The 24,967-nt window shown below is 42.8% G+C and overlaps 2 protein-coding genes across 7 annotated transcripts in view; one reads left to right on the top strand and one right to left on the bottom strand.

Moving 5' to 3' along the window:
• Positions 1–3,049: 3,049 nt before the first annotated feature.
• ZSCAN29 (zinc finger and SCAN domain containing 29) lies at positions 3,050–16,072 on the bottom strand. Of its 6 annotated transcripts, none has more exons than XM_080674563.1 (6): positions 15,077–16,072; positions 14,157–14,595; positions 13,473–13,677; positions 10,764–11,428; positions 8,269–8,739; positions 3,050–6,258 (listed from the first exon to the last, which is right to left on the bottom strand). In XM_080674563.1, the coding sequence occupies exons 2-6, from the start codon at positions 14,230–14,232 to the stop codon at positions 5,390–5,392; spliced, it is 2,286 nt and encodes a 761-aa protein (XP_080530689.1). In that variant the 5' UTR covers positions 14,233–14,595; positions 15,077–16,072; the 3' UTR covers positions 3,050–5,389. The 6 variants fall into 6 exon arrangements, with proteins under 6 accessions (XP_080530689.1, XP_080530686.1, XP_080530687.1 ...); XM_080674560.1 differs by having other exon boundaries at positions 10,764–11,462; positions 15,077–16,039; XM_080674561.1 differs by having other exon boundaries at positions 10,764–11,462; positions 15,065–15,684.
• The window catches only part of TUBGCP4 (tubulin gamma complex component 4), a 51,627-nt gene continuing 42,376 nt past the window's right edge, over positions 15,717–24,967 (top strand). Inside the window, exons 1-2 of the mRNA XM_080674622.1 lie at positions 15,717–16,003; positions 18,773–18,901. Of these exons, the coding sequence (XP_080530748.1) occupies positions 15,926–16,003; positions 18,773–18,901 (207 nt within the window). The 5' untranslated portion in view covers positions 15,717–15,925. The remainder of the gene's footprint in view (positions 16,004–18,772; positions 18,902–24,967) is intronic.

Raw genomic sequence — 24,967 nt, 5'->3', positions numbered from 1 at the left:
AAAAAAAAAACAACTTCAGGAAATTCAAAGTAGTTTCTCATCAGGAGAAGTTTGGGAATTACTAGTCTAAATAAAGTGAGAAGGGAAAACAGATTATCACCAAGACCTTTACGCTTTCTAGCTTCTGACAATAGCTCTGTATTTTATTATGCTTATTGTAATCAGACTCTCTTCACTTAAGTATTCCCCAAAACTGTTGACTCCAGACTACACTGCATACCATGGGCTTTTGTGAATATCCAGTAGTCAGGTTTACTCTGTAGGTGACTCTAGTGACAGGTAAAGCTAGCTGCTGAGATCTGGCTTTGTCCTCATGATTAATTCCTCTGGAATCAAGTTAATTGGTTTTTAAAAAATATTTCTACCTTTCTCTTCTCTTATTTTGACCATAATGGAGCTATGCCAGCCAGATACTTCTTGAGCTGTAGGGTACTTTAAGCTTCTATTTCCAGCCTTTATTATTTTTTGTCACACACACACACCTCCCCCTCCTCACTCCACCCCCACTCCCTATTTTCAGCCTTTAATCTGATTTCCAGTTGTTCCAAAGTTTTGTTTCTGAAATAGCCCATGATGGGTGTTGGAGGAATTTAAACTAACTAAAATATCTCCATATAATATCTGTTATTTTAAGCACCATGATGTCAGAGAATATTCAATAACATTTTATATGTCAAAACTTTGAGACCTGTATCTCACTGGATATTTGAGTATATAGGAGTAAAGTTTTCATTTTAGATTTTGAATTAAATAATGGAGAGAGAATTTATCCATCCTTACATTCATATCTTATCTTCCCTTCCCTACATGGTCAGCATAAAAATAGTTCTCAGTGGAGTTGACAAGACTCAGCATCTACACTCAAAGATTATAGTAAAAGAGAAATGGCAGCAACACAGAAAATACATATGCTATTAAGTTATATGACATTGGCCATAGAGCACAAGCAATAAAAGGACAAACGATAACGGCGGCGGGGTGGGGGAACAAAAAAAGAAATAACAGCACTAGGGAAACAACTGATGGGAATAAATATGATTGCCCAACTCCGGCTAATACATTCTTGCTTCCTTTGCTGCATTTGCCACCCAATCTATCCCCACAAAAGTCTTGTGGGTATTAAAAGGGGTACATAAATTATCTTGCTCCCCCAACAGGGCTTGGTTTCTCTTTCTTAGAATGTTTGAAAACTATTATTTCTTACTTCTTCCATCTTTAGATAATGGTTTGTGCACTAGTTTGAGGTGAACTGATTTCCCCCCAGTAAGAGTTTGCCTTTGCCCTATTCCTTTTGCACATTCTCTTCATCTGGAGGGCTGGTCCTGGTCCTGGTCCTTTTAAAGTAAGACTTACTCTCCATGCTGTTATGATGGATCCTAATGGATATGGACTCAGATACCAAGGAAGGATTTTGGTTCTAATTTCTCTTTTACCATATTCTCAGCCTAGAACACAAAGATTTAGACAGGCATTCTTCTAGTAACCCCATACAGGGAGCCAAAAAAAAAAAAAGGCAGCCCAGCTGTTGTGGTTCATGGGTGAGTGTCAACCTATGGACCAGGAGGTCAGTTTGATTCCCAGTAAAGGCACATGGCCAGGTTGTTGGCTCCATTCCCACTAGGGGGCATGCAGGAGGCAGACAGTCAGTGATTCTCATCAGTGATGTTTCTTTCTCCTCCCTTCCTTTCTGAAATCAATAAAAATCTATATATTTTTTAAAAGGCAGGCAAAGATTTATCTCTGCCTACCAACAACTTACTCATAATTTGCATGAATATGTGCACTGGTGGGGTCCAGCTGGCCTGCCCGATGAGGGCCATCAGAAGCAGGCTGGCCAGGATGAGGGTCTGCAGGTGACTGATCGGGGTCCAGGTGCCTGCTCGGGGGCAGGGCTGGCAGGGGAGAGGGTCCACAGGCATTCCAGTCGTTCTACCGTTCAGTCAATTTGCATATTACCCTTTTATTATATAGGATGTGTGTGTGTGTGTGTGTGTATGTGTATATGTATATATATATATATACTAGAAGCCTGGTGCACAAAATTTGTGCATGGGTAGGGTCCCTAGGCCTGGCCGGCGATCAGGGCCGATCAGGGCCTTCCAGCTGCCAGCCAGGGCCTTCCTTCATTCTGTGCCGCCCCCTGGTGGTCAGTGCACATCATAGTGAGCAATTGAACTCCCTGTCTCCTGGTCGAATTCCCAAGGGGACACTTTGCATATTAGCCTTTTATATATATAGATTATCTAGTGCAGTGGTCGGCAAACCGTGGCTCGCGAGCCACATGCGGCTCTTTGGCCCCTTGAGTGTGGCTCTTCCACAAAATACCACGGCCTGGGTGAGTCTATTTTGAAGAAGTGGCATTAGAAGTTTAAATTTAAAAATTTTGGCTCTCAAAAGAAATTTCAGTCGTTGTACTGTTGATATTTGGCTCTGTTGACTAATGAGTTTGCTGACCACTGATCTAGTGGATAGCCAAAGTTGCAGACATTTTGGACAGCATCCTTTCTACCAGAAGATTTTATTCACTTCACAAAAGCAACCTATTAATTGAATTTGTTTTAACACTATTTGTGCCATGCCCAGATTTCTTAATAATATATCCTGATTCTGGGGTGCTTAAGTAAAATATTTTATAAATAGAGGCCTGGTGCACCAGTGGGGTCCCTCGGCCTGGCCTATGGAGATTGGGCTGAAACTGGCTTTCCAACATCCCCCAAGGGGTCCCGGATTGAGAGAGGCCAGTTCTCAGGTGACGCACCCTGGAATCGGGCTCCCTCCTCTCTGGTTCCGGGTGCGTCACCTGAGAACCACAGCTGCCATGTCACTGCAACTCAGCAGCTCCTGCATTGAGCATCTGCCCCCTGGTGGTCAGTGCATATCATAGCTACCAGTCGGACAGTTGAACAGTCAGATAGTCGCTTAGGCTTTTATATATATAGATATATATACACATACATATGTGTGTGTATATGTATATATATATATGGTGTGGGGTTTTTTTTTGCACATATATATTTTTAAACATACCTGAAGAAACACTGGGTACTTTATAGATATAATCTTTATTAACATGGTATCCCTGAGAGGCAAATTAAGGTATAAACATTATCCCACTTAACAGAAAAGGAATTGGAAGCAGGATGTCTTACACATAAGACATTTGGAACCAGAATTCATATCTGTCAATACCCCAACCAGTGCTTTCCCACAAGACTACACATGGATATACTAAATATAGTAACCTCTCATTTAAAAAAACATAACCTACTTCTTAAACCAAATCAGATCCTGAAGCATTGCTTCAGACTGGTGCTTCTTATATGTTCCTGTCTGCTTAGGTAATATAATTAAGATACCATCTCCTTTTAATTCCTAATAAATGTTAGATTCTTTGTACTAGGACCCCTCAACATCAGAATCCTAATTCATCTCTCATCTAACACAGTAAGCTATGAATTACAGAATATTCCTCTCCCCAATCTCATTCCAGCCACAGAACTCGAATTAAATGTGAATGTGAAACAGCTACCTATCCTAGGCCTTGGCCATCTGTTCATATTCCTCTTTCCTGACTTAACCATCAAAGTATCTTCTCAAGATACTATAATTTCTGACCTTTGTCTCCCAAAGGAGCTAGTCGCTGCAATTGCTCATTCTTCTCCAGTACCAGCTGTTTCCTTATCAATAACTACAGCACAGCACCTGATTTAACACAGATGATGGGAGCATCACCTCCTGATCTGCCTCTGGCACTCCATGTTTCAGCTGAGGCAATTCTTTCCCCGTCTCCTGCACAGCCCTGATCCTGAAATTTTGTGCTGCTGCAAACTTCCTTAGTCTTTCATTTGCCCTCTGCTCCATCTGCACAAAACATCTTACTCCCCAATGTTCCCATTTCTCATCCACTTAGCACTCAGTTTAGAATGTTCATCCCATCCTAATTTACCCAATAATCTCCCCTCCTTTGAACACCTCCTGTTTTATGAAGACTCTCTGAACAAAAGGCAAATACCTCATATTTTGACAGCAAACCCAAATATATTTGGTCTTAACATTTATGCAGTGTTACTACCTAGCTTTAAACCTTTGCAACTATATATGTGTACTTTTTTTTCCATGTCAGTGTCATTTTAGATTGTAAGGACAGGGACTGTTTAATTTGTGTTGTACAGGACTCATCGTACTACTATGAAAATATGGGCAATTAATGTAATACTATTCGATTATAAAGATCAGAATTACACTTGTGTTTAAAGAGCTGTTTTTCAATAGATTTGTACAGTTGAATATATGCATGTGTGTGTGTACTGGACTCAACCGACCAAAGATCATCTGTCCTCCTTGCCATTAAGGTTAACAGTTGTTGGTTTCGTTCGTTTTCCCAATCCATGGCCATGTTGGAAGTGGCTTCTGCTCCTTGTAGGTTAGTATTGAGCACCCACAGGGAACCTAACAGTAGACTACATGTTTGGAGTGTGTAGAAGAGAGAATTCCCTGTTGGCAGCTTTAACTGCTTTCCCAATCATCACATCCAGTTGTCTTGCTCTTTGGGCTTCTGGACCAAGGAACAGATGAAATTCAGATGAAATGGACAGAAAAAAATTAAACTAGATGATGTAAATGGAGTATTTTTCTATTTCAGATCTTGTAGGACTTGAAAGAAACTAAGACATCCAGGGTTTATACCACAATATTTATACAAGGTTTACATTGTTTCCCCATATAGAACACCCAGATGAGAACCAAGATGGTCATTAACTCTCCTTTAAGGCAAATGAAGAGTGTGCATGACAAATATAAAGGCTCCCCTACTTACGATGGGGCTATGTCCAGATAAGCCCATCATGAGTGGAATATTTGTAAGTTAAAAATGTCCTTAACATACCAAACATCAAAGTTTAGCCTAGATGAGTTTCTACTGAACGTGTATCATATTCGCACCATCACAAAGTTGAACTATTGTAAATTGGGGACCATCTGTATTTCATTCTGGGCACAGGCTTAAGTGAGCAGGAAGAGTCATTCCTTTTTGTATTCCCATTACTGTATAAAGAGCTAGACCTACTTAATGAGAAGTTTCACAACTTCTCTCTGAAATGCTGCTGAATAACAGGATGAGTAAAGAAGGGTACATGTTAGAGGATCTACTACTGTGCCTCTGATAAGGAAACAGGAGCGGGATTGAAATCTTCCTTTCATTCTTAAGATGACTGCATTGAGAATTTGATCCAGGAGAAACTGGAACACACTGTGGGGTAAATCCTAGAGTATTTCCTAAGCTAGTTGAGCACCGATAGGAGATGGATCTCACCACCATTGAAAGACTTTTCAAACAATTTCAAAACATTTATTGAGATTCTTTTACATTTTTTAATAGATACTCAGTAGCTTACTTAGGCATTGATTGTTTCAGAAGTTTTTCTCGTGTATGGATTTCTCTGTGCTTATTCAGAGCAGAGCTTTTACTGAAGCACTTGCCACAATCATGACACCCATAGGGTTTCTCTCCTGTGTGGGTTCTATGATGTGCACGCAAATCAGAACTCTTACTGAAACTCTTTCCACAGTCAGGACACACATGGGGTCTCTCTCCTGTGTGTATCCTCCGATGTGCACTAAAATGAGAACTGTTATTGAAGCTTTTTCCACACTCTTCACATTGATAGGGCTTTTCTCCTGTGTGGGTTCTCTGGTGAATTATAAGGCTTGAGCTCTGATTGAAACGTTTTCCACACTCACTGCATTGATATGGTTTCTCTCCTGTGTGGATTCTCCTGTGGGTGATGAAATTTGAACTGTCACGGAAACATTTCCCACAGTCAAGACACTTATAAGGTTTCTCTCCAGTGTGGATTCTCCGGTGTCTAATGAGGCGTGCACTCCGACTGAAGCTTTTTCCACAGTCAGCACATTTATATGGATTTTCCACTTGATGGGTTATCTGATGCATGAGGTGGGAGTTTGGACCAAAGCTTTTGCCATATCTAAGATATTTATTGGGTCTCTCTCCCAAGTAAGGTTTCTGATGACTTAAAACTTTATTCAAACTCCTCTCTGGGAGTGTGGGTTTTCCTCTTCTTTCTCCTGGGGTCCTTTCCCAGTGTCTTCCTGATCTACATTCAGTCTCACTGCCTTTACCGTGATTAAGATGCCGGCAAATTTTCCTTTCAGACCTTGCAAGTAATGTCCTATGTAGTTGTACTTCCTCAGAAATATCCCGTTTTAGATTCTCTTCATTCTCAAATCCAGCCTCAAAACCTAGCATGAGAATATAATTTTTAAAGTTATCCATTTCCTCAATGATTCTTTGCCAAGGTAAAGTGTCACACTAGATGATTAAAGATAAAAATTAATCTTTTTATCTAAGGGGGTTCTAGAACCTAAACAATTAACATCTATTAAAATTCCAGTGTTTTACTTTTCTACTTCATAACCCATCACACATTTCTCATCTACGTAGGGCTCTTTAGTATATTCTTTTAATTCTTGCTGGATACCCAGGATCTTCAGAAAATCTCAGTATAACAAGAAAAACCTGCCAGATTTTTAAAACTATCACGTTTATACAGGAAAGACACTTTCTAATGCTGTATTTTTTCCTCTTCTCGGGCTATTATGGTACTCTAGTTTATGTTCTTTGCCAGTAACTAAAGGGATTAGGAGGGAATGTCCAGGAAAACTCTGCAAAACTTGTATATCCAAAAGAGTTATATGTGTCCCCTTCTGCTCAAATTCCAATATATGTTGAGAATAAAAATAGGGTAGAAAATGACTTGTTGTCTTCCAAAGAATAAGCCTTCTGAGAGAAGAACTGTGCTAGGAAGTGTCTCACTAAAAACATTCTCTCTGCCTATGGAAAGCTAATCACTAAATGCTCCAAAAGCACTTCCTCTAATGCCAAAGCTAAGAACCAAATGCCAGGCTCCCCAGGCCTAGGCTTTGTGAACAAACTTGCAGATACTTGCAAATTTTTAGTCTGAACTTGCAGAATTTTCAGATATTTCAGATAAACTCCGGATCCCAAATTTCCTGGACTAAATCTGAGAGCAAAAGAATGCTGAAAAAGAAATACTGCTGACAGCTTGTGTTCTACCTGTCAACAGAATTTCTATCTAGAATCCAGGTCTTAAGACATGCCCCGTGAAATAGAGGTTCATCAGATTAAATGAAATCTCAGAACCTTAAATATGTAAATGTTTTGTGATCCTCCATGAGGGGTATTTAGCATTTCCTAAACCTAGAAGCCATTTTTTAGTGGAATATAGTAATACCCCCACGGAACTCATGCTCCATGGAACAACCTTAAAGAATCTTGATCTAAAGAACTTTTGGAAAAGAAAACTGCTCTTTATTGAATACTTACCATGTGCGCAAGCATTGGCTAGGTGCTTCACCATGGTACCTCATTTAATAGCAACTTTCTGAGGTAGGTCTTCATAGATAAGTAAACTTACAGGATTAGGTTCTAAGTTACTCAACTTATAACCAACAGAGTCCAGATTCACATACATATACAGGGATGAGCAAACATAGGTTTATAGTTGTTAGTATGCAAAACAGTTTATTCTTGTATTATTATTTATTATTGTATTATTTATTTGTATTAGTCATATTATTATTTCATATCCTTATTTATAATTTATCTTTTAGGTATGATGGTTGGTAATTTAACCTACTTTTGGCTACCCCTGTACATGTATGACTCCAAAATCAAAATTATTCTTCCCAGAGGGAAGCCATAATGAAGTATTTTCTTCATAATACAGCAGCTAGGATTCAAAGATCAATTCTTTCAGAAATCTCAGACTTTTTCATAAGTGTGACTAAAGAAAGAGGTTACCAGATTTTCAAATATGTGTATAAAGCAGACATACAGCTGGTATATAAGCTGAAACTAGAACAACAAACAAATGAGAATGAACTTTTAAAATCAACTTCATCCTATTATGGGCACATGAATGCTACTGGGAAATGTTAACTTTCCGATTCCCTGCTAGGTAAACTGCCTAAAAACCTAGCAGCTAACATATAGATGACAGCAAATTTACAAAGTTTGCAATCATCTTGGATTGAGTCAAGTCAAGTGAGTAATTTATTTCCCCTCACTAAACTGCTTCAATAGACAGAGCAAATGGGGAAGAAATGGGTGGTCACAAGAAGAATCCATGGGAGCTGGGTGTTAAGAGGCTTCAATCTCATGTTGTTTTTTCCCTAAGTCCCACTGCCTCCCCTTTGCTATTTATACCTTAAGAAGTAAAAGGATCTTACCACTGGGGCTCTGGAATAAGACTGGAGCACGCGTGATGACAGCCCCTGGGGGTAGCTCAGTATCCTCTTCATCATCCTCAGAATCTTCTTCTGAGGCCTCTTCTGCCTCCTCAGCTTGCTTCTCAGTTTCAGCCTCACTGGTCTCCTGGATGGGGCAAGAGGCTATGTCTTCTTCCTGGCCATCACTGAGTGGGGCAGCAACCCGAGCACTCACCAAAGCATCCATCTCTTCAAAGAAGGGACAGGTCTCTGGTGCTTGGCCATTCTTGACTTTCCGATAGCTGGTCTGTAGGCTTTTAAACTTGGTCCGACATTGCTCTGGTGTCCTAAGGAACCCATATTCCCATAACCGCTCAGCCACTGCTCCATACAACTGGCTGTTGCGGTGACAGTTCCGGAAAGCTTCATAAAACTGAGTCTCACTAAGAATTGCAAGGTAAGTCTTCGTCTCTTCATAGCCCCAGTGTACACCTGCCACCAGAAGAGAAATTTCAGCACCAGGGTTTTACAGCCTCAATTCCTAATCATATCATCTGCATCTTTCAAACATTCTTTGAAAGTTTCCCACAGAATGACTCAAAACCCCAAGAAACAGTCTCTTTTAAAATCACACTACTGCCTAAACTCTTATTAGGACCCTTCTTCACTTGCCACAATCTCAAAAGAAAAAAAGAAACAAGCCCAGCAAAGACCTGAATTGGTACAAGATAAGGACCTGATAGTCATGCACCTTGTTGGTAGGAGAGGACTGGCAGAAAGAGGAAGGGAGCAGAGCAGACAGCATCTCCTGGCCTGAACACGTGCTAGTGCTGCAGGCCCCACCTGGGCAGTGCTTCATCAGGATGATTACAGACCCTGCTCCCTGAAGGTAACCAAGGTAGAGGGAAGGGAGATTCAAAGAGTTTTCTTCCCACTTGAGAACCAGCTGGCGATTACATTACTTCTATTACCATCCACTCACTGAAAAGAAGGGGAGGGGGAACATGGGGACATCTGTAATATCCTTAACAATAAAAAATTTTTAAAACAGTGCTGGGGGAAGAATCAGAAGACAGAAAAAGCCGTGGAAAGGATGAAAAGATAATGAAAATTATAGCAGCTGGCACATGTGCCACATTTGTGGTTTACTTACATTTATTCCAGTGACAAAAGAGGAAAATGAATTGGGGGGAGGGGAGGAAAAAGTAGAAGATAGGAAGATTAGAACAGAACTAAAGTAACATTAAACATAATTTAAGAAATGGAAGCAAAAGATCACTGTTCACAGTGGAACTAAATTCGAGAGATGTAGTCCTGTTGCCATACCCATTTTACAGTTTGGGAAACAAACTTTGAAATGGTTAGGTAACTGACTAAGGGCATTCAGCTGATTAGTGGTCAGGGTTAGAAACAAAGCCTCCTCACTGGTACTTTGGTGCCCTTTCCATAACAACATGGTTGTAAAAATTACATTAACAATAATAAAGGATACTTACAAAACCATTCCACAGGTAAATGACATTTCAACATAGAGTGTTAAACAAGATTTCTTGCTGCAGGACTTTTCATTCCTCTTAAAATGCCAGTGTGTGTTGCGAATCTCATAGAGGAGACTCAGAAAATGTTTCCCTAACTTTGGGCAATCCTTCACTATGCTATTTGAAGGAACATAATAACTTTGAGATTTGGGGGAGTAAAAGATAAAGCACCAGTTCATATAAAGTTCTTAATATTAGTTCTTAAAGATAAAATAGTGCCAAGTTTTTTTCAAACTTCAATTATTTTATAACTAGAGGCCTGGTGCACAAATTCGTGCACCAGTGGGGTCCCTCAGCCTGGCCTCCGACATCCCCCGAGGGGTCCTGGATTGCGAGAGGGCAATTGCAAGAGGGCGCAGGCCAGGCTGAGGGACCCCACCACTGCACGATCGGGGCTGAGGAGGGACACGGGAGGTTGGCCAGCTGGGGAGGGACTGTAGGAGGGCTCCAGGACATGTCCAGCCTGTCTCGCTCAGTCCCAATCTGCCAGACCCCAACAGCAAGCTAACCTACCAGTCGCCGTCTGCCCCCTGGTGGTCAGTGCATGTCATAGCAACTGGTCGACCTGTCGACTGCCTGCCCCCTGGTGGTCAGTGCACATCAAAGCAAGCAGTTGAGTGGCCTTAGCATATCATTAGCATATTATGCTTTGATTGAATGGATGACAGACACTTAGCATATTAGGCTTTTATTATACAGGATCAGGAAAAATTTTTAATTTTTAAAAATGGAAGCAATGATATTCCTTTTCAGGACTCTCTTGAATTTGCTGAGTGTATTTCTTTAAAATACCTAAAATTATTCCCTACTCTCTATTATCTGACTTTCCCACAGAATGAAATATACATGGCATTGAGAAGTGCCTCTCTGTTCTCTAAGTGGCAAAGTTGGCAGATGACCTTAAGCTTCATGATTCCACATCCAGGCTCATAACTCCTCAAGTCTAATCCCAAAACCCCAAGAAGAAAAGCTTCTTACCACTTGGGCTTCGGTAAAGGACAGGTGCAGTCGAATTGTTGGAGTCCTGGGGGGTGGCTTTCTCACCCATTTCATCACTGTCAGACTCTTCCGCTGTGGCCTCTTCTGCTCCCTCCTCATGCTGCCAACTCCCTGGCTCTGGCTCCTCAGTCTCAGCATCACTGCTTGCCAGGCCAGAGTGAGAGGCTGCTTCTTCCAGGCCATTACTGGGCAGGGCAATGACCTGAGCACTCATCAGGGCTTCCATCTCTTCAAAAAAGGGGCAGGTCTCAGGTGGGTTGCCACTCTTGACTTTCCTATAGCTCTTCTGGAGACCTTTGAACTTGGTCCGACACTGTTCCAGGGTCCGGAGGAAGCCATACTCCCGGAGCCGCTCAGCCACAGCCCCATATACTTGGCTGTTTCGATGACAGTTTCGGAGAGCCGCATAAAATTCAGTCTGACTGAGAATTGCGAGGAGAGTTCTGGTCTCTTCATAGCCCCAGTGCACACCTGCCACCTTCTCATCCTCAAAGCCCCAGTGATCCTGACCCACCCAGCTGCTTTTCTCTCTCCTGGATGGTAACAGATCAGCATGCATTTGTCTGTCTCCTGTGAGACTGCCTCTTGGGAGTTCCTTTTCCTTGGAGCCCAGGTCTGGGATCCAAGGCTCTCCTTGCTCCAACCTGGAGACCACATCAGATTTAGGAAATGGAAACCCTGCTTGCAGGAAAGCAAACAAAGGATGTCATAATTTGGACTGATCAGGAAAAAAAATAACTGAGTTCAGACCTGCCTTTTTTATCCAAGAGGTTTATAAAGAAAGTGTCTGCCCAGCCAGTATGGCTCTGTGGTTGAGCATCAACCCAGGAACCAAGAGATCGAGGTTCAATTCCCTGGTCAGGGCACATGCCAGGTTGTTGGCTCAATCCCCAGAAGGGAGCATGCAGGAGGCAATCAATTGATGATGTTTCTCTCTCTCTGTCCCTCTCCCTTCCTCTCTCTCTAAAAATAAAAATACATACATAGTTTTTAAAAGTGTCTAAGGAAATATTTTCAGAAAGTGCAATGTCTTAAAGAAAATGGGGGAAATACATGAAACCTTGAAAAATGAGAACTATTTATTTTCCAGAACAGGGTGATGAGAGAAAAGCTTCTGTTGTATGTTCAGAGCAGATAATTCTGTTCCAAATTGCTCCCAAGCCCTCCTGACCACTTGTAGGCAGGTCCTGGCACTGCTGGGAACAGTTACCTCCTGTCTCCTATATTTCTCCACTTGGGGCTAGAAAATTAAACTCAGATTTCAAGTGGGAGGGAAACAGAGGGGAAATTGTCTTCAACTCATATGTTTCCTTCATACTCAGTCACCAAGTTCTACAGGTTTTCCCCTTAGTATATACTCTATTCCTATTGCCACCATCCAAGTCTAGGCTCCTCACCTTCTCACTCCCAGCTACCTGCAGCAGTCACTGTCCTACCTAGCTCCAGGCTCTTGCTTCCTTAGCTCACATGCTATATACTGCTGGGTCGTAACCTGAGTGCCTACTATGTACTGTCCATATCGAGCTCTTCCCCTCCTATCCAAATTTAACCCATTCTTCAAGCTGTATTTGCCAATGCCCCCATGAAACCTTCCCTACAGCCCTCCTTCATCTTCCACTCTGTCAAACTCCTATTGTGCTCACACAATTGAGTAACAAGTTGTTATTTAGCATTGTTTCAGTACAGTTCAGTCAGCACATGTTTACGTTTAGTATTATGTTCTCAATCATATTATAAGCTCTTTAAGGATAGGCACCTCTCCTTATTGCAGAATGCCTTGCAAGGTGTTGAGCACATGGTAGTTGTTCACAAACTGATTAATTCTACAAGCCTATGTGGGGGGCCGAGGGGAGTGGGTTGAGGGATTGCATCTGGATGACTAGAGACCAGAAAAGGCTAGCTGAGAAGTCTAGCATCTTGAATGATAAAGTCAGAATTCAGAACAACCTCAACAAGTTAAAGAAATGATCAAGGAAAAATATCATACAATATGGAATTTTACAGAGTACAAAGAAGAAAAACAAGCTCTACAAAATCATGTACAAGAGTAAGTACTACACGCAAAGACAATGGGAAAGGCTATGAGAGTCCTAGGAATTACCAAGTGAACAATAACATTTAGTAATTAGTTGAGCTATACAGAAAGAAAATAGTGAAATTCTGAAGTAAAATTCTTACTCTGCCTCAACCTATCGGACCCTTATTAGAATAATACACATAACTTAGTTCTCCATAATTCACATATTTGTATAACTTAAAGTTTACAAGGGAAAGTAACAAAAACTTAGTATGTCAGAATAATGGAGCTTCTGAGGAAAAGCTTAAGGAAACAAATTCAGTTTATTTTGGAAAAGGAAAATGATTAAAAGGAAGATTTACCTTCAAGTATAGAAAATACATTTTATCTAGGAAATACTGACCTAGTATCATCATTACCAAGAGGAAATAAATTCGTTCAAAGTTCTGACAAAAACTAGGGAACCATGCTCTGGCAGACTTATCAAAAGAGGAAATATAAGAATACTTTCTGCAGCAGAGAGCTAAACTATCTGCCCTCAGGAGGTAACCAACATCACATACTCTATCATTACCACTCATTCCTGAAATCCCTTTCCCACTCACTATTCCCAAACCCCACTTCCCAACTTAGAATGGCATCCTATCTTCCCATATGAATCTACTCCTCACCGCTCCTTTGAAAAGGTCTGAGCTTCTCCTTTGTGTTCATCTGCTCCTGTGGTCCCAGGACTGGGCTTCTTGCCCTCTTTTTCTTGGGTACACCCCTGGACTGAGGTTCCACTGACTCCTGCCGAACACTTAATAACTCCCGTGATGATTTCAGGGGTGTCATCTTCTCCAAGCGTACTTCCTGCCCCTTCACAGAGACTGTGACCTAGAAACAACCCCCATTAATGGTCACTGCAAGGTTATTATGAGGGGCATTCCCAGAAGAGATTATTTAATACCCTGCAAAAAAGGCCACCATCCTTTGGGGACATGGCTAGGGTTGAGGTTGGTGGTGGTAATAGCCAAAGGAGTCATTCTGATTCCATTACTGTTAGCTTAGAGCAGCTGGAACTCCAGAAGGAAAAGATCAAAATAGTAAACCCACTACAGGATAAACCATAACTCCCCTTTCTTCCCAATTAAATAAAACAATCTATGAATAACTCATGATGACAGGGTAGCAAAGATACACCCAGGTAGCATCTCCAAGATAAGCTGTATTTGAAAAAGTTACCTGTTCTGGGACCAGAAGTATAAGCATTAGCCAGGGAGATTGTGTCCCTCTTTAAATGTCTGTACCTTAATTTGGCCCCTTATCCTTGCCCCTGCCCAGTCACATACTTGTGAATTCCCCTCCCTTCTCACCGAACGTCCAGGTCTTCCAGGCTCTCTTTCTAAATCTTCCACCAGAGCCACAGCCTCCTCTCCACTTTCTGGACATTGCTCCTGTGCCCACTTCTGGATCTCCCCAGGTAAGATGGTCAGGAACTGCTCTAGCACCAACAACTCTACAATCTGCTCCTTGGTGCGCACCTCCGGCCTTAGCCACCGACAACAAAGTTCCCAGAGTTGGCTGAAAGCCTCCCGGGGCCCAGCTACCTCGTGGTAATGAAATTTCCTGAAGCGTTGTCGTAAGGTCTCTGAGTGAGTGCCATTCCCTCTCAGAGTGGGTTTTGCCATCATTCGCAGCAGAAAGCAGCTTCCCTCCACTTAAGGGTCTGGGTTCCAGGGCTTACACCTATCTTCCCATGTCCTTGGAGAATCACCTGCAGATGAGTCTCTCTCTGTAAGAAGCGTTTTTTTCCTAGGGTAGAGAGAGATGGCACTATCAGAAGGAATATATTCATATGTCTAAAGTCTTGCCAGAGCTGGCCTGACTTCCCATAAATATGCTCCATGTGGCCATCTGAGGTAGCACCAACTTCAGGATAGCAAGCCCAAACTGAGCATGGAGAGAAAACTTTCAAAAGCTGCATTTCCGGGCGACTTCCCAGGGCAGCCTGACAAAACAGCAGAGAGAAAAAAATAGTCTGCTCTTCTTCCCCCACCCCCCAATTCTGATCCCACTTAGCTCCTCTGCCAAGGTTGCATTGTGAGTTCGAACCATACGGGAGACCTGGAGCTCAGGAGCTAAAGGCAAGTCACCATCCTGCTCAAGGCAACACAAAGCCTCTGTCCAGCGGGTCGCAGCTGATCGCCCTCAGGCTCTCTACGTCCGCCCTGCCCCTGGACTCCACAACTACCAATTCCCACCCCAGACAAAAATCAAGTACTGGATCAAATACTGGGTCTTTGCTTTTCCTCACAGCAGAAGTGACCGCTCAGCAAATATTCGGGAACTACTGACGGGAAACCTCCCGGCTGGAGAGGTTGGTTTTGGCTCCTGAAGCAAGGGCCGGTGGGCTTGGGGAGAGCTGCACTGAGTTGGTGGGAAAAAGGGAGTCCGAGGGGGCAGTAGTCATGGGTCTCCTGAGGACGAGCGCGGGTGCTGGCCAGGAGATCCGAGTGCTGCGGGGTTCGCGGGCGCGGAGCTCAGCTCAGGGAGCGGCGGGTGCGGGGTTCCGGCCTCTTTGTCTTCGCTCCCTCCGGCCAGGTCACTATCAGAGCCGCGGTGCAGCCACCCCCCCTCCCCCCAAAAAAAGACCTTCTCCTGGGCTATGGTGCCCGAGAGCACCCTCCAGCCCACTCCTGGGAGTGTCTCTCTCTCGGGCTGTCCCTCAGTCCACTCGCCCCTCTGCCCGCGGGCCAGCCCCAGCCCCCGAGGTCAGCCCCAGGCCCGGCTCGCCAGCCTTCTAGTCCAGCTCCCGAACCGGAAGTCCGTGCGGGTGACTCGGCCACAGAGGGCGCATGCGCGAAGCCAGCCGCCGCGACTCCAACTCCCGCGGAGCCTGGGCTGGAGCGGGCGGGTGAGCGGGCCCCGCCCGCGCCGTACTTCCGGGACGCGGCGCACCGTCCTCTCTCCGCCTCCCGGCCGCTCCCCCCGCAGCAATTGTCTGGGCGAGTGGGTTCAGGAGGAACCGTCGATCCCGGGGGCCTGCGCGCGTGTAGAGAACGGAGCCTTGGATTCCGTGGTTGCCTGGAAGAGCGCTGGAGGAAGGAGCGACGTATAAAGAGGCTCGAGTTCCTCCGTGGGCATGATCCACGAACTGCTCTTGGCGCTGAGCGGGTACCCAGGTTCCATCTTCACGTGGAACAAGCGCAGCGGCCTGCAGGTATCGTCCTGCTCAGAGCGCGGGAACCGGCGCGCCGAATGGGTGGGTGGACCTGAACCAGTGCAAGGGGAGGAGTTTAGGGACCGAGGGCGGGGCCTTGGGGCGGGGGCGTGTCCCTGGGCGGGAGCCTGAAGGGCCAACGTGGGACGGACGCGGGGTTAGAGAGCTGGGCCTAGGCTGGGGGACCGAGGGCCGGTCCTTACCGGCCCCGCCTTGGGGAAGGGGGAGAGAGACTCCAATCGGCCTAAAGTTGAGATTTGAGCGAGAGTTTCTGGGGAACTGGATGTAAAAGTGAGGGAGGCATTTTCTCCCATTTCACGCTTACACTCTTTTAAATTTTGAAAGCTAGACCAACTACATAACGTTTTGTGTTTTTTTGGTTTTCTGTTTTTTTACATAGCGTTTAACATACAACAAGGGTTCAGCCAGTTTTGTTGAATGAAAAAATGAATGTGTTTCTGTCAAAACCCCTTTCTCAGGAAATTCAGCACTAGGAGAATTTGGAAGGAGGCCTTCGTGTAACCAGGAATGTATGAGGAGGAAAGGCTATTATCTAATTTAATATGCATTATCTAATTTAATTTTAACCACCCATCTTCATATCTCAGATTAACTTCCTGTGTCACGCAGCTAGTAATTAGCAAGCTTGGTCTTGAACCCAGATCTGTCTGGCTCCAGTATCTCAACTACTCTTGTCTACTTCTGCTTCCAGTAATGTTAATCTCATCCTCTCAATAAGTTAGTAACTAGGTATTGTTAGCTCCAGTTGACAAATGAGCAAACTGAAGCTCAGAATTTCATGGTGGCTAGTCCTGGTGTTAGCAAGATTTGTATATAGTTTTGTTTGATGACAGTCATGCCTATTCCTATAAGAACTGGCAGTATAGGCTGGGGAGGAGCAGAAAAGTAAACATTCTTGTCTATAAAACCTATAAATCAAAGCAGTTCCTCTTGTTATTATTCATTTTCCCTTGTAAAACTAGCACAACACCAGGCATATAGGAGGAACATGTACAGGAGTATTTGTGGGTGCTTTATGATCTTAAGTAAAAAGATAACAGTATAGGAAAGATAGCTGCCTTCCTTTCTTATAAAAAAAAGTCTCAATCATATATTTTCCTCTTTAAGGTCTCAGTTTTAAAGTCACCTCCTCAGAAAACCTTTTTCTGATCATCTCTTTAAGTATCTTCCCATATGCCCTTCTTCTCTATTCCAGGAACTTGATTATTTCCCTTATAGGACTTTCCAGTCTTTCTCTCTCATAGATTGCCCATGAGGGCAAAGACCACCGTGGTCTTCAGAGATGTACCAGGAGTGTCTAGCACAGTTTCTGTCTCAGAGTAGGTATTCAGATACTTGTGCAAGAAAAGGCCACCAAAACCAGCAAATATTGTATACTTTCTACAGAACAATAATTTTCACATTTGAATAAAGGGAAAAATAGTCAGAAATGCCCACTATAGATGAAAATCATCTTATTGTACTATTGAACATATATACATATTAAGCTAAATACAAACTCAAGCATATTGTTCTTTTAATCAAATATTTTTTACAAAGTAAACAAAACTAACAAATTGATAATTGAAGTTAACATTGGTATTATTGACATTTTGGACTGTATAATTCTTGGTTGTGGGGGCTGTCCTTTGCATTGTGACATGTTTAGCAGCATAAATGGTCTCTGCTCATTAGAGGCCAGTAATACCCCCTGAGTTATGATAACTAAACATAGCTCCAGCCTGCATATTACCTCTTTGTACTCACTGTGTGCTTAGTACATGTTATTTACATGTAATAATTTTATTTCTGCAACTAAACAAAGCACAAATATGGTATGATTTCACTTATTAGAGGTACTTAGAGTAGTCAAATTCATAGAGACAGGAAGTAGAAGGGTGGTTGCCTGGAGCTGTGGGGTGGGAGCATGAGGAGTCTTTGTACATGGGTACAGAGTATCAGTTTGGGAAAATGAAAATGTTCTGGAGATGGATGGATGGTGGTGATGGTTGCACAGCAATGTGAATGCACTTAATGCCAAGAACTGTACACTTAAAAACGGCTAAAATTGTCACTCTTATGTATATTTTGCCACAATTTATTTGAAAATGTGAATTGAATGAATACATTTTCCCACTACTTATTTCTTCTTGAACTGCTGTGTAACCTTATATAGCATACTGGACTACCATTTAAATTAAAAATAAAAATATGTATACTAAATGTATATGCCCAGTTATAAGTTGCTTTTATAGGTTATACTATGCTACATTTATTTACATTTTTATTGAAATGAAAACATGATTTAAAATTTCATAGAGAATTTCTAAATCCTAAGAATATGTTTGAGAAACCCCTGGAGTTTGCTAAACACTTTGCTAAAGACAACTTTGTTGCAACCAAGTAAAAAACTCCTATCTTTAAAGACCATGCCTGAAATATTGCATAAGAAACAGGTATAGTAACTACCTCTGAGGGGAGGTTGACTTATTTTTAATGTACACCATTTTGTATTCTTTTTTGAATTCATGTTTGAATTCTTTACCATGTGTTACCACTTATTCAAGTAAAGAATTTATTAGGTTGGGATGGGAAACAGCACCTTTGTAGTGGTTTGGAAATACTTTTGTTATCCAGAACTTAACCAATCTTAAATGGGCATCTTGAGAAAGGAAACACTAAATAATATGGAGCATTTGAAGCACCTCAAAGACTGGCATGCAATGAATCACAAGCATCAGTGTTTTCAGCCTGCTACCTGTCCCACAGGTGTCACAGGACTTCCCGTTTCTCCATCCCAGTGAAACAAGTGTCCTGAATCGACTCTGCCGGCTGGGCACAGACTATATTCGCTTCACCGAGTTCATTGAACAGTACACAGGCCATGTGCAGCAACAGGTAGGTTCCTGTTCTCAGGGAATGTACACCTCCAGAGGGCGGGAGCTATGTTAAGCTTTCAGTGAATCCACTGATAATTCATGTGAAATAAGTCATAAGAAGTTATGAATTTCTCATCACTGGAATTACTCAAGTGAAGGCCAGGGGACTGTACCTTACACAAGGGGAAAATATACACAGAGATTAATTAGGCAGATTGGTGTAAGAGCACATATGTTTTGCCTGAGTTTTAGAAGACCTGAATTAAATTATTTTGAGCTGGACCAGAGTTCCAATTCCAGAGGTGAAAACATGAAGTATTATTTCAAATTCCTTTGACACTCTGCTTCTAACTATCTCAGTCACGTTGAGACAAGCAACTAAAGTCTTTCAGCTTCATTTTTTAAATTTGTAAATAAGAGTTAAACCAAAGAAGGTGCATGGCACCTAGTAAGTACTTAATAAATAGTATCCATTTTATGAATTAATTGAAAATCAATACAATATAGAGGTCAAGGTTTTGTGCCCCACACCATCGTTCACTGGCCATAGACTGCTCAGCAGTAACCTAATGCTCAGTAACTAAGGCCCTGTTTCCTTATCTATAAAATGGGGGGAATAGATAGTATTGCATAGGGTTGTGAAGATTAAACAAGGTAATTCATGGGAAATATCTGGTATGTAGTAGGCACTCAAATTTTTTGAAAGAGATATTTTAAAGTTCTCTTTATTTTTAACAATCTATAATTCTTGTCAATGGTAAGTAAAAAGACTGCCAAATCGCCTGACTGCTATTGCTCAGTGGTTGAGAATCAACCTATAAACCAGGAGTTCATGGTTTGATTCCCAGTCAGGACACAAGTCCAAGTTGTGGGCTCGATTCCCAGTAGGGGACATGCAGGAGGCAGCCAATCAGTGATTCTCATCATTGATGTTTTTATCTCTCCCTCTCCCTTCCTTTCTGAAATACATATATGACTGCTGAATTGTGTGACTGATTCAGTGATGACTATTTTCCAGTTGAAAGAATGATTCTGGTTGAGGGGAAAGGTAGGGACTTCTACAAAGGAAGTAGAAGGATGCTTTTCTGAAATAACATAGTCAATACTCTCTGGCCTCTATTATATAAATTGGGTCAACTGATGGAGATTGACAACAATTCAGTGCCAACAAGAATCCCCAATTTGGGGTGTGGTGAAGAAGGAAATGTTATTCAGTGAAATACACCTCAATTGTGATACAGCACAGCTGTGGAACAGCTCAGTTGTGATACAGCCCAGCTGTGAGAGCTGCACAGCTATAGAACAGCCCTGGGCCTGGCCCCTCTGTGGCTAGACAGCTCTGCTCCTCAGTGGTCATTGCTCTGGTTGGTTCCACTCTACCCTGCCAAGACATCTTTGGTGTCTTCAGTCTTCGTGGAAGGGGAAAGTGTGGACCTAGGTGGTTTGGCTCAGTGGATAAAGCATCGGCCTGCAGACCCAAGGGTCCAGGGTTCAATTCCAGTCAAGGGCAGGTACTTCAGTTGTGGGCTCCTCCCTGGCTCCGGCCCTGGTCGGGACTCATGCAGGAGGCAGCCAATTGATGTGTTTCTCTCATACCGATGTTTCTGTTTTCCACTCTCTAAGAAAAATACCCTTGGGTGAGGATTAACAAAACAAAAAAAAGAGAAGAAAAAAAAAAGAAAGGGAAAGTGTGCTCACCCTGGCTGTGTAGCTCAGTAGCTTAGAGTGTTGTCCTGATACACCAGGGTTGTGAGTTCAATCCCAGGGGTCAGGGCACATATAAGAATTAACCAATACCTGGGGAGACCTGGAACACCACTGGGACCCTACAGCCACACTGGCCAGGGACCAGCTGCCACGGCTGCAAACCCACGAACACCGAGACTCCAGCCTCCCTGGCCATAGGCTCCTAAAAGGTTTGTCCAGGGGGAGACAAAATGGTGGCCGAATAGATGGATGGGTCTGGCACCTCTCACGGAGCAGATAGGAGAAACAGCTGAATCGAATAACATCCACCTGGAATTGGAGAAGTAAACACAGTTGGAGAGGCAATCTGCGGACAGGAAGGTCAGAGCTAGCTGGGAAACTGGTGGGATCAGGGACCTGGGCTGGAGGGAGAATCGCGCACAGCCTGGACTATGCTAAACCAGCACCTCATCACTTAGGGACAAGGGTAGCACTCAACTGTGGAACGGTGTACACAGGGCTGCTGGCAGTGGGGGACTCTAGACCTAAGCCCACAGCCGTGGGAGTCTGTGCCCAAGAAGACAGCCTGTAGTTCTGCACCAGCCATGCAGTGCTGGGAGGAGAGAAACACACAACAGTGCGATTGTTCTGTCTTTATATTCTCCTTACTTTTACTCGCTACACCCAGTATCTTTCAATTACAAACACTCGCCGTGGCTGCAGTGCAGGGGAAGGTGGTTTTGTGGAAGCTGGGGAAAAAATAGGAGGTGATACAGAGGCCAACACTGGGACAGTCTGATCCCTCCAACCCTGAACAGACATTTTTCTCCTGGAGACCAGGCCCCTCCTAGCAGCGCAGCCACACCCAGCCTTGAGCTCAGCAGCAAAAGGAGGATTCGAAATACCCCCAGGGAGCCCTTGGGGTTGAGGGGGTATTTGGTCCCGGAAACTAATGCAGAAACACGGCCACCTAAAGGTGGTGTCAGTAATAGACACCTGTGTAAATAAAACTGAAAGCAGGCAGAGTGGTCCCTCCTGGCTGTCACTGAGGTTGTGGCATCTGACACAGAGGAGCTGTGGATCACTGGGAGCTTCAACACGGTGCTGACTATCTAGCAGGAAGCTGTGACTTGGCAGACAGAACAGCGGAGAGGGGTCTTAGACCAGCCCCCATGGGACATTAAATACTCAGATGAAGTGAACGAACTTCACTACTTCACTTTTTTTTTTAACTTCTACTTAAGAAACTAAAATTTTTTTTCTTTGTTTTATTTTTTATTACTATTATTATTATCATCTTTGTTGTTGTTTTGTTTTTTGGATTAGTGTTCTACATTCTATATTTTATTTTTTATCATTACTTTACTATATCTCATTTTTTCTTTATGCCAACCATTTCTTCCTAACTTCACCCTTTTTCATCCTGTTTCTCTTCTTCTGTTCCTGCTTTAGTTTTCTCTTCTTTCATTTTACTCCTTGCTAAAAATTGATCTTTATCTGCTTTATTGACACATTACTATTACAGTAGTCTCTATTGCAGGGGTCCTCAAACTTTTTAAACAGCCAAAACCGGTTTGGCTCAATGGATAGAGCGTCGGCCTGCGGACTGAAAGGTCCCGGGTTCGATTCCGGTCAAGGGCATGTAACTTGGTTGCGGGCACATCCCCAGTAGGAGGTGTGCAGGAGGCAGCTGATCGATGTTTCTCTCTCATCGATGTTTCTAACTCTCTATCCCTCTCCTTTCCTCTCTGTAAAAAATCAATAAAATATATTTTTAAAAAAAAACAACAACTTTTTAAACAGGGGGCCAGTTCACTGTCCCTCAGACCGTTGGAGGACCAGACTATAGTTTAAAAGTTTAAAAAAAAAACTATGAACAAATTCCTATGCGCACTGCGGGCCCGGGACGAGTCGGCTGCTAAGCAGGACAGGCAGCGGCACCCGGTGGGTCGGATAAATGTCCTCAGCGGGCCACATGTGGTCCTCGGGCTGTAGTTTGAGGACGCCTGCTCTATTGGCTAACTCATATCTAATTTTCTCTCCCCTGCTCCAATTTCATGCACCCTTCTCTTTTCTCTTTCTTCGGTAGCCAATTTTTTTCTTGTTGTTGCATGTTTGATAGTTTGTTTTTTGTTTTTTATTTTATGCTTTTGTTTTTCCTCTCCTCGCTTGTTATCTTCTACTAATAGCTTAATTAGTTTCACTCACCAAACTCAAGCCTATCTGCTGCCTACTCTATTCTCCTTTTTCAAAAATAGATGAATATATATATAGATAGATTAAAGAAAGGGGAAAATTTTTTAAAAGAAATTTTTATATATATTTTTTTGAACATATATATTTTTAATTACTATTATTTTTTCAATTATTTTTTTAATTGAGTACTTTCTTTTTTACTTTTTTTCTTATAAACTCATTTTCTTCCTACCTCTTCTATACTGAATTGTGGCCATTCCCCCATTCATTCAGTCCCTTTATCTTACATTCTGGAAATAACCTCTGCCCCTTCAGATTCAGCTTCCCTCCTTTTTTTTCTTTTTTTCTGGGGGTTTGTTCTTCGCATTTTTTGGTTTAGTTGTTGGTTTTGTGGAGTTTTCTCCCCATATACATATATATATTTTTTCCTTCTTCTCTTTTTTCTTTTCTCTTTCTTTCCCCTCTTTTTTCTTCATTTTCTTTTCTTTCTTACTTTTTTTCCTTTTCTCAATATCATTTTTGTGCTGTTTTCTCTCCCCTAATTCTCTTTTCTCTGTTAGTCACCTTTATTTGGGATTATCAGTGTCGTTAATACATTTGAGTTTTGTTCCCTCTGTGTCATGTCTTGTCGAGTTGTATTTTGTGCCTTTTGGTCAATGTGGTAGAGAGTGAGCCACATAGTCAGACACCCTGAAAGGAGTGAAAATGCAGATACAAAGAAATAACCCCCACACAAAAGAAAGGAGGAATCACCAGAAAAGGAAGTAAATGAAATGGAGGCAAGCAGTTTGTCAGAGAAAGAATTCAGAGCAGTGGTCATAAGGATGCTGAAAAGGATGGAAGACAAATTCAACAACATCTGTAAGAATCGAGGAAATAAAGAAGAACCAAGAAGAAATGGAGAACGACATCGCTGCAATAAAGAACTCAGTAGAAAGCATCAACAGTAGACTAGAAGAAGCTGAGGACTGCATCAGTGAGCTAGAAGACAAGGTAGGAAAAAACACCCAAGCAGAGCAGCAACTGGGGGAAAAAACTTTTAAAAGCAGGAGGAGAGCCTAAGGGAGCTTTAGGACAACATGAAACAAAACAACATCCACATAATAGTGGTGGCAAAAAAAAAGAGGAAACTGAGCAAGGAATAGAAAACCTGTAAGAAATAATGACAGAAAACTTCCTGATATTGGGAAGAAAAAACTCACACAAGTCCAAGAAGCTCACAGAGTCCCAAACAAGATGAACCCAAAAAGACTGACACCAAGACACATCATAATTAAAGTGGCAAGCACCAACAACAAAGAAGAATCATAAAGGCTGCCAGAGAGAGACATAAAGTTACCTACAAGGGATGTCCCATCAGACTACCAACTGATTTCTCAACAGAAACACATCAGGCCAGAAGGGAATGGAATGAAATATACAAAGTGATGCAAAGCAAGAGACTAAATCCAAGCATACTATACCCAGCAAGGCTATCATTCAAAATTGAAGGTGTAATCAGGAGCTTCACAGACAAAAAAGGGCTAAGGGAGTTTATTACCACGAAACCAGCAATGCAAGAAATGCCAAAGGGACTGCTGTAAAAAGAAGAAATAGGAAGGGAAGAAGGAACACAGGCATAAAGAATAAAAATGGCAACAAACAAGTACCTTTCAATAATAACCTTAAATGTAAATGGATTAAATGCTCCAATAAAAAAACATAGGGTAGCTGAATGGATAAGAAAACATAACCCATATATTTGCTGTCTACAAGAGACCCACCTCAGAGGAAAAACCAAGATGGCGGCATAGGTAAGCACCTAAACTGCTGCCCCGCACAACAATTTCAAAACTACAACTAAAAGACAGAACGGACACCATCCAGAACCACAGGAAAGCTGGCTGAGTGAAAATTCTACAACTAGAAGGAAAGAGAAAAGCTCACAGAGAATTGGAGGTATGGCAAAGGGTCTTTGTGCACGCAGACAGGAAGGGTGGCTGAGAGCCTGGCTGACTTTCTCTGGTGGAAGGGGGAAGGAAGCCCCCGACCGCACTGAACCCCAGTTCTGACTGCACTGAACCCCAGTCCTGGGCGAAACCCCGTGGACCCAGACTCATACAGGGGGAGTCTGGACTGTCAGGTAGAGAGAAAGGCACCCGGAGACTCGGAGACCCGGGGGAGCCCCGGCAGGCAGGGGTCTGGAGGTGCGCGCGCCAGTGTG

This window comes from Plecotus auritus (assembly GCF_963455305.1).
Source record: "Plecotus auritus genome assembly, chromosome: 1".
In the NCBI taxonomy this organism is placed as follows: domain Eukaryota; kingdom Metazoa; phylum Chordata; class Mammalia; order Chiroptera; family Vespertilionidae; genus Plecotus; species Plecotus auritus.
The sequence above is the reverse complement of the archived record's forward strand: the minus strand, read 5'-3'. Positions and strand labels throughout refer to the sequence as shown.

Coding starts and splice junctions, on each gene's coding strand:
- ZSCAN29 (XM_080674560.1), bottom strand. CDS start 14,474: ATGATGGCAAAACCCACTCTGAGAGGGAATGGCACTCACTCAGAGACC. Junction 8,740..10,763: donor CCTTTACCGAAGCCCAAGTG/GTAAGAAGCTTT, acceptor TTCTGGTGGCAG/GTGTACACTGGGGCTATGAA. Junction 6,259..8,268: donor CTTATTCCAGAGCCCCAGTG/GTAAGATCCTTT, acceptor TTCTCATGCTAG/GTTTTGAGGCTGGATTTGAG.